The following is an 11,516-nucleotide window of genomic DNA, read 5'->3' as shown; positions in this document are numbered from 1 at the left end:
ATCCCGCCAGCAAATCGCTCCTTGCATAATGGACTGGCCAAAGAATACACACAGCAGCAACGCGGCAGCAGAGGAATTGCACAACAGCAACAGGTTTTTCTTTCATTTTTCATTTTCATTTCCATTTCGCTGCCTGTTGTTACCATTACTCGTACCATCACGTTTCGTTTCGTTTCGTGTGGGGTGTTCGGCTGGTAATTTTCACTTTCACTGCCTGCCTGCCTCCCCCAGGCAAGACCCCACCAATAATTAATTCCCCTTTGGCTTTTGGAGTGTTTCTTTAGCTTATAATTTAAATAAGAAATAAGAAATTGTAGTTGGCCTAATACAATGATAAAAGTACTAACACATTTGGCTTACAACTGATGTGGGGAGAGCGAACCAGTTTGGTCCCACTCCCCACCAGATCTTAATCCGAGTAGCTGGTCAGTTTGTCCTCTCACCCGCTACTCGCTTCAGCTCTCCTCCTTCTTCTGCTCTGTCTGCTCCTCCTTCTCGTGTCACCCGTTCAACGTCCAGCTCAACGTTGCCTCGTGGATTCATGATGGAAGACTCGCTGTTAGTGTCTTCGCTTGCTTCTCGTTCTCGTTCTCCTCTTTCTTCTCTTGTTCGTTTACTGCCTCTTCTTCTTGTGCTCGCGTTCTGTGCTGGCACTGGGGCTCTAGTAGCCGTGTCCGTGTCCGTGTCCGTACTCGTGCTGGCTCTGATGATGATCCTCGTGATGCTTGAAGATTGGCACTTCCACGTGGTATTTGTGTGGCACCGGAATCTCCCTGTGGATGGGCACCTTCACCTCGCTGTAGACGGGAATTGGCTTCTCGATGGGCACCTTCACCTCATACGGTACGGGCTTCTCGACGGTGTAGTGAACCTTCTTCTCCACGGTATAGGGCTGTGGCACAGGCACCTTCACATGGACTGGATATGGTTTCTCAACCTGCAGGCGAAACGATTACACAAAGAAAATTAGTGAAGTTACATTTGAAACAGTTTTCCTGTGGGCAGCTGCAATTCTTACCTCAACTTTGTAGGGTTTGTCGACGGGCACCTTCACCTCGTAGGGTACCTTCTGCTCCACGACCACCTTGTATGGCTTCTCGACTTCAACATCGTAGGGTTTCTCCACCTCCACATCGTAGGGCTTCTCCACCTCGTATTTCACTTCATAGGGCACCTTCTTGATGACTTCATAGGGCTTGGGCACGGGCACTTCGATCTTAACCTCATGTGGCACCTTCTTGATCACTTCGTAGGGCTGTGGCACGGGCACCTTCACCTCATATGGGATCTTCTTGATCACCTCGTACGGCTGTGGCACATGAATCTTCACCTCGTAGGGCTTATCCACAGGCACCTTCACCTCATACGGGATCTTCTTGATGACCTCATAAGGCTTGGGCACATGCACGGGCACCTTAACGTACTCCTTCACATGAACAGGCACTTTCTTCTCCACATAATAAGGCTGTGGAACATCGACCTTAACCTCATAGGGGATCTAATAATGGTTGGGATCGGATGTGTGATGTTACTTTTGTGTTCTGCTTTCAGGGACTCTGATTGCTCACCTTTTTCTCGACGGTGTAGGGCACATGCTTGGTCACAGTATAATGGACTGGAACCTTCTTCTCGATGGTCACCGTCTTGATGTGCTCGTGATGATGCTGCGGCTGATGGTAGTGATGATGGTAGCTGCCCTCACTGCCATAGAGGCCACGCTTCTCCACGGTCTTCTCATCCGCCCCACCACTTTCGGCTTTCTTCTCCTCAACGGCCGCACAGTGGGCCAATGCCAAGCACACGGCGAGACAAGGAAGTACGAACTGCAAGGAAAAGGATAATCCACATATATATTTGGTCACGGCATCGCTCCTGGTCCACAAATTACCATTCGCATTGTTGAGCTGTTGATTTGACGTTTCACGGGGGAAACAATTACTCCACGATTAGCTGTGTTATACCAATAACGAGATCCAAGCTGGTACTGATTCGCTCTACCGCTGCACTCGGCTTTTATACACCGAAAAAATTGCTTGGCTTGTCTTTTGCTTTTCTATATCTCGCAACGCAATTCACCCAATCACTGAGACTCAAAGGGGGGGCGAAGACCCCGCGAGACTGCGGCTGCGCGAAGGCGCATTCGCAACATTTTGTTGTTGTTGTTGCTGCTGTTGTTGTTGTGGATTTTGGCTTAGTAATGAAAAGTTAGTTGGGGGAACGGTGTTATATGAAAACTTGTTTCGGGTTTGGTTTTTCGGTTTCGCTTACAGCAGCTGGGTTAGGGGGCCAGGAGGCTTCTCTGCAGCCTCATATTACCAGAAGGGGGTGCTGCTCAGGGTATACTCGTTATCCTCTATTTAACAATAGCTAGGAAGTATGCATCTGATCTGTTACAGAGACCCAAATACGAAGTGTCGGCTACTTTGAAACGAGACAACAATTACTGCATTTCAATACGTCTCTCTATCTGTCTGTCTTTCTGTCTCTCTGTCTTTCAGTTGATTGGCAACAAATATCGGATTGCGAACGTCAACATGGTAAAGCTTCCGTTTTTTTTTTTTACTGGACCAATGCCTGGACATATGATATATGCGATGCTGCGGAGGGGGGATTATGCAAATGCAAGCGGCTATTGACTCCAAAGCAATCCCCAGCGCCAAGTGTGGCAAGGGGCAAAGACAATAAGAAGGTTAAACTTTGCTTATTGGATGGATTTTACATATTTGATATCGGCTTATGGGCATTTATGGGGTCATCAACAGCAACAATAGATCCAGTCCATTGACAATTGTGGCAAGGAGTCACGCTGACACATGCATGACAACGTGTAATTCAGGGGATGGTGGTAGAGTGGCTGATGGCCTGATCGTGATTACCGCCAGCAGCCCCCTCCTGTAGGAGCAGCACTCCCCGTCGTGACTTGTCTGTGTATTTGTCTACATATTCCTAGTTATTATGTGATGTATGTTTGCCTGACTGCCTGGAATTTTGTGCAATCCGGCAGCGCTGCACACACTCACTCACTCATTCAGTCATTAAATCGAAAACATACTTAGCTCCGACTTTGGCTATTTTAAAATCCATCATGTGGCAATTCATACCAACAATTCGGCTAGCAAAAAACAGAAAAACAAAAGTAAAACAAAGCCCAGGCAGGCAATTGTGCCGTGTACAATTTTCGCAAATGCAGATAGACGCGAAGACCAGACCAGACGCGGAAGACAGGCAGCCAGAGAGCCAGTACCGTTATGTACTATGTGTGTACATACTTGTATGTATGTATGTTTGTATTAGTTTACATGCTTATTATATTTCATAATCAAATTTAGGCACATTTGACGCTAATTGCGCCCGTTCCCCAATTTTCCACCATTTACTGCAATTCTTTGGGGCGTTTCCGATACTCCCCCCGCTCCCCACTCCACGCGCTGGCAGTGCATTTGGGCTTTGCTTTGGTCAATGACCTTCACTTTTATTTAGAGTGGCAACGCCTCTGCTGGCGGCTCGCGATCTCCTGCATTGTGCGGATTGTTAAAAGTGATGTGTTGTGATCGTAAAAGCCCAGACCAAAGCTAGCTTCATCTTTAAAGTAAAAGAAGGGTAGGTAGTGGTGGTGCCACAAAAACAACCTCAACCTTGACCCATTCATTATATCTCTTGTTGGTCTGTCTTGTAACAGGGCAATGCAATTAGCTGGAGACTGTGCGGGGCTGGCCCTTTTATTTTGTTTAGATTTCCAGTGTATCGTGGTGGAGCGAGTGGAAGTGAGCAATCAAATGTGAAAGTAAATCTCTTAAATCACATTTTACGAAATGTTATGCAATTTGTTTCCTTCGGTAAACCGGGTCCTTGACTACATAGTAGTCAATAATTTATATAATCATTAACCAATTATGACACGTTAAATGTATACTTCCTCAATATTTTGTGGACGTTTCTCTGTAAATTAAGTCAAATAAGTGCGCCAAAATAACATAACAGCAATGCGCTTAACAGGCACATTATGGTAAATCGCTCCAACTCCATCCAACCGAGAGCTCATACATTAAACGGAGAAATGAGTATTTACTCCATAAATGTAAATACAAAACAATTTTGTAAACGTTCTTTATTTTACCAACAATCCAATAAAAGAAGTTCCTAAAATACTCTAGTTTGTAGAAAATATGTTCATCAACCCTATAAAATTGTATTGTCAAGGCTAGGAGTCTTGGCTTGTCTGTAATATTAATCCGAATATTAAAATTAAACAAAATAATTTTCGTTGTATATGTACGGTAAATTTTGAAAATGGTAATGTAATTTCGGTATGTTTCTGAGTATACTTTATCGATAATTCCGCGGTCACACTGAATTTATCGCAAGTCATTTCAGCATCAAGTCATTCCGGCTTTTATTTTTGTGATTCGTGAATAATTTAAAAGAAAAGTGAGCATTTATTGTGTTTAAGTATACTTTCTAGATACCCATTTAAATCGTACCATTGCAGTCAGACATGTTTCTTACACGCTCCGAGTACGACAGAGGCGTAAACACCTTCTCGCCCGAGGGACGTCTCTTCCAGGTGGAGTATGCCATTGAAGCCATCAAATTGGGCTCGACCGCCATCGGCATATGCACCAAAGAAGGTAGAGTGAATCGTGATGTTATGTATGTTATTTCTAATCCATTCTGCATTCCCAGGCGTTGTCTTGGCCGTGGAGAAGCGCATCACATCGCCCCTGATGGTGCCCAGTTCGGTGGAGAAAATCGTGGAAGTGGACAAGCATATTGGCTGCGCCACCTCTGGCTTGATGGCCGATGCACGCACACTGATTGAGCGCGCCCGCGTGGAGTGCCAGAACCATTGGTTTGTCTACAACGAGCGCATGTCCATCGAATCTTGTGCCCAGGCCGTCTCCACGCTGGCCATACAGTTCGGTGACAGTGGCGACAGCGATGGTGCCGCCGCCATGAGCCGTCCCTTTGGTGTGGCCATACTCTTTGCCGGTGTCGAGAACAAGAAGCCACAACTCTGGCACATGGATCCCTCTGGCACCTTTGTGCGTCACTCCGCCAAGGCCATTGGCTCCGGCAGCGAGGGCGCTCAGCAGAACTTGCAGGACAATTTTTCACCCGAAATGAGCCTGAAGGATGCCATCGATCTGTGTCTAAACACACTGAAGCAAGTCATGGAGGAGAAGCTCAGTTCGACCAACGTGGAGGTGATGACCATGACTGCCGAGAAGGAATACTACATGTTCTCCAAGCAGGAGGTCGAGGAGTATATTTCAAATTTGTAATCAAATGCGTAGATTATGCAGAGAATTTTCCAACACTTCTAAACCGGTAATAAATGTGAATAAAGGGATTCTAAATCAATCGAAAGGACAAACAACGTCTGTTGTGGACTGTTTATTATATACAGTTGATTTTTATTATGCATATATTTAATGTATGTATGTATATCGTATTGGTGTATATATTTTGTATTCACTACAACATTTGCGGGCTGGCTCCTCTTCTGGATGCGCCTCTACAATAATATCCTTCTAATATATAGATAATAAATGTGTACTCCTCTCTAGACATTCAACTGTTGAGCAAAATCAAAACAGCTCGGATTAACTTTGTTAATCCTTATTACAAAGGCCAAAATCATAAACAATTATTACGCGTGTGCCACAGACTTCTCTCATTTGTTGTTGTTGTTTTCATTTTACCTAGAACCGAATTAATGCAAATAAGGCAGAGTAAACGCTTAACGACTAAAGGATAGGGGTGGAGGATAGGATAACGGTACAAATTGTAAAGGAAAACGGTTACACTTGGGACAGGGAAGACAAAGACGAATTAAATGTAAGAAAAATGTATACCTATATCAATACGAGAGTTTATATATATATATATATATATATATAATGTATATATATGTAAATAGGTATCCCGCCTAGTCCGGGATCCTGTTTTAGAGCATTCACAATCGTTTTGCATCACACACCTAGGTCGTTGGATGTTCGCTGCCACTGGGACTGCTGTTGGTGTTGCTGTTGGTGTTGTTGTTGGTGTTATTATTATTATTATTATTGTTCAACGCACTATTTGCGCTGGTATTTGTTGCGGTGCTCGTCGCCGTGTTGCTATTGCTGCGCAACATCAGGCGCGACAGACTGGTGTTGGGCTCACTGAGCGAATAGATTTCCGGCTCAAACACCGGCGGACACTCCATGTTCGGGTAGTCCGGTGTGGCCGCTTTGGAGTCCACTGAATTGGTTGTTGATACTTTTGGTGTGGGCGTTGTTGCTGCCGCCGCTGCTGCCACATCTGGCTCCTCCTCTTCCTCCTTGTCCTTGCTGCTGCTGTGCGCCATCGTTGGTGGCGGCGGCGCTGGCGGCAGTGGCGGCTGCAGCGACTCGGACGTGCACAGATTGGTGGTGGACGCAGTTGGCACTCCAGGACCGCGATAGCTACGATAACCGGACTGGTTGTGTGTGGGCAATGTTATCTGCGAGAATATCTCCTGATCACAGTCAGGATCTGCGCTGCTGCACGGCGGCGTCACAGGCTGCAGCGGCAGCTGATGGTGCTGCTGCTGCTGATGATGACCGAACAGCGTGCGATGCAGCAGCGGCGAGCCCAGAAAGCGATTCTCCTTCGATGGCTTTGTGGGCGTGGCCGAGGATATCGACAGCTTGGCAAAGATGGGTATGGGCGCGGAATTCTTGCGATGAGCATCGTACTTGGTGCCCGTAATCTTCTCCCTCAGATCCTGATTGTACGTTTGGCTCTTCTTAATGCTGCTGCTGGCCATCCCACTGCCACTGCCGCCGGCTCCACCATCCAGCGCATGATTCGACTTGGACTTTTTGTTCAGCGGCAGGGTCATGGTCATGGGCAGGGCTGGAGCACACGCCACGCTGCCACTGCCACTGCCGCTGCCAGTCGAGTGCTTGGAGGAGAAGGGAAACCTCCGATCGCTGCTCGACTTGCCCTTGCTCTTCTTCGGATCGGCGTGGCTGCTGCTGCTGCTGCTGCTCTTGTGCAGAAAGCTGGAAATCTGCAGCTGCTGCGAGCGCAGAAAGTGCTTCGTGCGACTGCTATGGGGCTGCTGCTGTTGCTGCTGCTGCTGCTGCTGGAGCTGCTGCTGTTGCTGCTGCTGCTGATGATGCTGCAGAAATTGCAGATGATGATGGTGCAGCTGCTCGTGATTGCTGGAGGAGCTGGGCTCATCGCCGCATATCAGCTCGTAGCCAAAGTCGCGCAGCTTCTGGCCCTCCTTGGTGCGTGTCCGCTTGATGCTCTCGTCGTCCGGCTTGAAGCTAATCTCATAGTCCGGCGTCTTGGGCAGACTGACGCTCTGGATCTTGGGCAGATTGGCCGGCGGCTTCACCACGGTGCTGCTCTGCTGACTGGCCGTGGACTCGGTGCGCGCATGCTTGTGCTTCTCCACGCCCAAATGCACGCGATTGTTGTACATCTCCTGGGCCTCCTCCTCCTGCTTGCGCAGCATCAGATCTTTGAGCGTGACAAAGCCCTGGGTGTTGTGGTGATGGTCCAGCGTGCCGCCAACGCTCATCTTCGGCAGCAGCGTCTTCGAGGTGTGGAAATCGAACTCCACCAGATTGGGATTGGAGGCGTGCAGAAAGTTGAAGGGCACCTTCTTCAGGCTCGACTTGCTGTTCGGGCTCTGGCTCTGACTCGGACTCTGACTCTGGCTATCCTCCGAGCTCTGTTGCTGCATGGAGCTGACCGTAGGCGCTGGCGATGTGGGCGGACCCAGCGCCAGCGAGGTAGACACCGATGCGGATGCCGAAACGGAGACAGCGGACTCTGTGTTGCTCACCACGGAACTGCGGCTGGAGCTGCGCGACAATTTACGCGCCTCAGCGGCCAAAGCGTTTTGCGTGACCAAAGTGGGCGGCATGGCTGGATCATGGTAGCCCGGTGTATTGGCACCAATTTGAATGCCAAAACTGCCGCCGGGCACCTTGCGATAGCTGCGATACTGCTCCGTGGGCACTGGGATGTCGCAGGAGGGCTTTGCCGCGCTGCTCTTGAAGGGGCCCATCGTGAACTTGCGAAACGAGTCCAGATAGCTGCGATCGTGCCTGATGCCGTGCCCCGTGCTGGAGGTGGGTGTTCCTCCGCCTCCGCCGCCGCCACCACCTCCAGCTCCACCGCCGCCTCCTCCCGTTTGCATGGACATCTCCTTGGAGCCCTGGGGCGAGGGTGTGCACAGATTTTTGGCCACCAGGGCGTCACACTCCTCGCCCGAGCTGTCGTTCTCCGAGTACAGATCTTTGGTATCCGCACGCACGTTGGGCGGTATCTTCTGCGAGGCCTGACGCAGAAACTCCACCCACTGATTGAGCGCATCCAGGGACTCGGCTGCAAAGTAGAAGCTCTTGGCCGTGTGGTAAACCTTGAAGGCGTGCGGCTTGGAGTGCACTTCCTTGGCCAGGGAGACGGTGAAGCCCGGCAGAAAGATGACCAGACTGGCGGTGGTGCTCTGCTTGCTGCGGAATCCGTACAGAATGGTGTCCAACATCACAAAGTATATCCTGGCCCAGTAGGTGACGCCGCGATGGTTCTTCTTGCGCCTATACAGATGCCCCTGTATGTCGCCGGTGCCCAGCAGCTTGAGGTTTGTGTTCCGCCGCTTGGCCATCAGGCTGTGCTTCTTCTTGAGGGTCAGGGTGCGCGACTTGCTGGGCGTGTGCAGCTCACTGATCTCCGCCGGCTCCGAGGGTGTCGTGGGAGTCTGAATAGGCACAGGCACAGGTACGGGTACGGGTACAGGTACAGAGATGGGATCAGGTACGGGGAGAAGCACAAGTGCAGAGGCTGCCAGCATGCTGGCCGGCTTGGGTGGTGGCGGCGGCACCACCGGCGGACTCATTTCCTTCTGCTTGCGCGGCCGCGGTGGCGGTGCTGGCGGCGTTACCAGCAGGAACTCCTTGCGCGGCTCGACGGCTGGTGGTGTGTCCGATTCCTCGCCCGAGTTATCATACGCCGGCGTGCTGTGACTCTTGTCCAGGCGGCCACGACCCCGATTTAGCAGCAGGGGCGTATTGATGGCCTCGGCCAGGGGCAGATCCTGTCCGAGAGTGGCCATATTGATGGCATCCAGCAGCTCCTCGGTGTTGTCCGTCTTGCAGTTGCGCAACGTCTCCAGGGCATCCTCGTCGCCCTCGTCGGCAAAGGGTATGGGCTCGAAGGTCTCCAGTATGGTGTTCTCCACATTGCACGTAAACTTCTCGTTCCGCACCACATAGTCCTCCACCTTCATGGTGGCATCGAAGCGCACCACCTTGCTGACGCCCGGCTTGTAGCGATCCTCCACATGCTCCCGCTGGAACTCACCCGTCAGCTGCTTCAGCTTGCGCGCCTCGTTGAACATGCGCCGTGCCTTGTCCGTGGTGCTGTCGGCAATGCCCATGTAGGTCGCCGGGCGCGGTGCAATCTCCAGGCCGTAGCCAAAGGAGATGGATTTATCGCGAATGCTGGGCGAACCGGGATCACAGCAGGCCACCGATGAGCCAATGCCCGGCTTGCGCTCGTGCCACGAGGGCACCACCAGATCCGAGTGCTTGAGGCTGACAAACTCATAGCCACAGATGGTGTGCCGGCGCTGCAGCAGGGCCCTGGGCTTGGGATAGTACAGGCGCATCTCACGCGTCGCCGATTTGGGATCCGTGGGCGTGGCTATATCACTGCAGCTGGAGTCCGAGTCGGAGGAGGCTGGCGGACTGGCTTTGACCACCTCACTCGTTTCGCTGGCCAAAGACTTCGTCACCTCTGTGCCCAGCGTGTGGCCGGCTGTGGCCACCTTCTCCGTGTCCAGCGTGAGAAAGGCGGCCCGCGGACTGGGCACCTGATCCGCCCAGCGACACGCCATGTTGCGCTTCTTGCTCGGCAGCCGATACGGCTGCATGTAGATCTGGCCGAACATTTTCGTGTGCTTCGGTCGCTTCTTGACGGTCAGCACCACATCGGGCAGGGAGTCGCGCAGGTTCTTCAGCACGGTCTTGTGCTGCCAGCCGACCACCGTCTGATAGTTGATCTGCACAATCTCGTCCCCGTCCTCGATCTTGCCCGAGTTGTGGGCCGGCGAGTGGTACTTGTTGTCCGTCACGCGATGGATGCCATTGTAGCTGGACTCTATGTTGAAGCCCAGCTCCGACTCGCGCTTCTTCAGGTTGACCAGGTTGAGGGAGGACGGCTGCAGCACCATCGGATCGGAGATGTCCTGAATCATGAAATTGGCCAGACTCTCCAGCCGCTCCGCTGTGTTCCTGATTTTGTCCACTGGATTCTCGACGAAGCGGTCCCGATGCCCATATGTGGCCAGCTCGAGGCCGCATTTCAGGACATTGCCGCAATACTCGCGGTAATTATCCTGGCCCCGGAAGGGTGAACGCTCCAGGCTGCCCACCAGCGGCTTCAGCGTGGCAATTGTCCTGGTGATGTCATGCAGGGTGCGCGTATCGATCTTCTTGCTGTCCGCATGATTCTTGGCCAGCTCGCGGTGCAAATTCCTCGCCGCCGTCGCCACATGCAACGCCATAAACTGAAGATTATCATTTTTCAAATGATAATGCTGCAAGATCAAGGTCAAAATTGCCATATGTCATATGTGTTGTGTGGGTTGGTGGAATTTCCCCAGGGAAAACCTACAAAATCTCTTTTGTACTCACAAAATTTCGTAAATTTTCTACTGCCTCCAGCACGATCTCCTGATGGCCTATACGCTGCATTCCCAAATTCTCCAACTCGTACGGTCGTATGTTGAGCAGGGATCGCCCACCGATTTCATGTTTGGAAAATTCATATAAATAACCTTCCATGGACTCGTCGAGACCTAAACAGAAAGAAAGTCGCATCAGAATATGATGAAATTTGTTCTGATTCCTGCTGTGGGCGTTGCTTTTGCTTTTTGTTGTCGCTGTCGCTGCTGCTGTTGTGGTTGTTGCTGTTGTTGTGGGCAGTGGCATTGCAGCCCACGGATGCAGTTTTTCCTTGACCTGTCAGAGCAGCGTTGAGATTTTATTACCTTTGATCCAGTCTGTTACTTGGTCTGGTGTCCATTCAGCTATGTTTATATAGGCCATCCTGACGCGCACACACTCTCGTTGCCACTCCTAGGTCATCTTTATTTTAGCTAAAACTTCGGTTAAATAAAGATAAAAAAAAATTTTATTGTTTGCGCCAGGCAGCAGTGTGAACGCGGACTTATCTATAAAATATACCGACTGACCCGCACAATTATACCGAAATTTTCTTGGCTTCTTCTCAAAAAATACCGTAAATATACTGAGAAATAATATACCTGAACTGCGCTACAGTTCATCAAGTTTCATCAGTTTCTTCGGGGGGTCAACAATGGGCTAATTGTGTATGTTCATTATCACATATCGTACTCCTTAATAGTGTTATTCGATTTAATATTCTTAACTATCTAGAGCCCTCACACAAAATATATAATTTGGGCATTTTATCAGTCAATTTCATACAAGATTGGCTGAGTTGCAAGACTT

The 11,516-nt window shown here is 50.3% G+C and overlaps 3 protein-coding genes across 5 annotated transcripts in view; 1 reads left to right on the top strand and 2 right to left on the bottom strand.

Annotated features, from left to right (window-relative positions):
- Window positions 1–11,516, top strand: part of LOC117890770 (proteasome subunit alpha type-5) — a 36,038-nt gene that overhangs the window by 20,139 nt on the left and 4,383 nt on the right. Inside the window, exons 1-3 of one of the 3 annotated variants that reach the window (XM_034795840.1) lie at window positions 4,278–4,428; window positions 4,490–4,628; window positions 4,684–5,296. In XM_034795840.1, the coding sequence (XP_034651731.1) occupies window positions 4,496–4,628; window positions 4,684–5,282 (732 nt within the window). In that variant the 5' untranslated portion in view covers window positions 4,278–4,428; window positions 4,490–4,495 and the 3' untranslated portion in view covers window positions 5,283–5,296. Of the gene's footprint in view, window positions 1–4,277; window positions 4,429–4,489; window positions 4,629–4,683; window positions 5,362–11,516 lie in introns of those variants that run through there. The other 2 variants (XM_034795839.1, XM_034795841.1) reach the window with 2 other exon arrangements.
- On the bottom strand, window positions 274–1,997 carry LOC117890757 (skin secretory protein xP2). Its single transcript, XM_034795818.1, has 4 exons — window positions 1,889–1,997; window positions 1,569–1,823; window positions 1,019–1,498; window positions 274–937 (listed from the first exon to the last, which is right to left on the bottom strand). The coding sequence occupies exons 1-4, from the start codon at window positions 1,895–1,897 to the stop codon at window positions 662–664; spliced, it is 1,020 nt and encodes a 339-aa protein (XP_034651709.1). The 5' UTR covers window positions 1,898–1,997; the 3' UTR covers window positions 274–661.
- On the bottom strand, window positions 5,833–11,217 carry LOC117890808. Its single transcript, XM_034795883.1, has 4 exons — window positions 11,033–11,217; window positions 10,677–10,840; window positions 8,158–10,579; window positions 5,833–8,121 (listed from the first exon to the last, which is right to left on the bottom strand). The coding sequence occupies exons 1-4, from the start codon at window positions 11,088–11,090 to the stop codon at window positions 5,981–5,983; spliced, it is 4,785 nt and encodes a 1,594-aa protein (XP_034651774.1). The 5' UTR covers window positions 11,091–11,217; the 3' UTR covers window positions 5,833–5,980.

Source organism: Drosophila subobscura, chromosome E, assembly GCF_008121235.1.
Source record: "Drosophila subobscura isolate 14011-0131.10 chromosome E, UCBerk_Dsub_1.0, whole genome shotgun sequence".
In the NCBI taxonomy this organism is placed as follows: Eukaryota; Metazoa; Arthropoda; class Insecta; order Diptera; family Drosophilidae; genus Drosophila; species Drosophila subobscura.
This window is presented reverse-complemented; position numbering and strand designations above follow the sequence as displayed.

What these genes read in the sequence shown, in the direction of transcription:
- LOC117890757 (XM_034795818.1), bottom strand. An exon ending in CCTACACCGTCGAGAAAAAG is followed by an intron (nt 1,499 to 1,568) that starts GTGAGCAATCAG and finishes AACCATTATTAG; the next exon opens with ATCCCCTATGAGGTTAAGGT. An exon ending in ACAAACCCTACAAAGTTGAG is followed by an intron (nt 938 to 1,018) that starts GTAAGAATTGCA and finishes TTTCGCCTGCAG; the next exon opens with GTTGAGAAACCATATCCAGT.
- LOC117890808 (XM_034795883.1), bottom strand. Translation starts at nt 11,090, where the DNA reads ATGGCCTATATAAACATAGCTGAATGGACACCAGACCAAGTAACAGAC. An exon ending in AGTAACAGACTGGATCAAAG is followed by an intron (nt 10,841 to 11,032) that starts GTAATAAAATCT and finishes CTTTCTGTTTAG; the next exon opens with GTCTCGACGAGTCCATGGAA. An exon ending in GCAAACGGGAGGAGGCGGCG is followed by an intron (nt 8,122 to 8,157) that starts GTGGAGCTGGAG and finishes GCGGAGGCGGAG; the next exon opens with GAACACCCACCTCCAGCACG.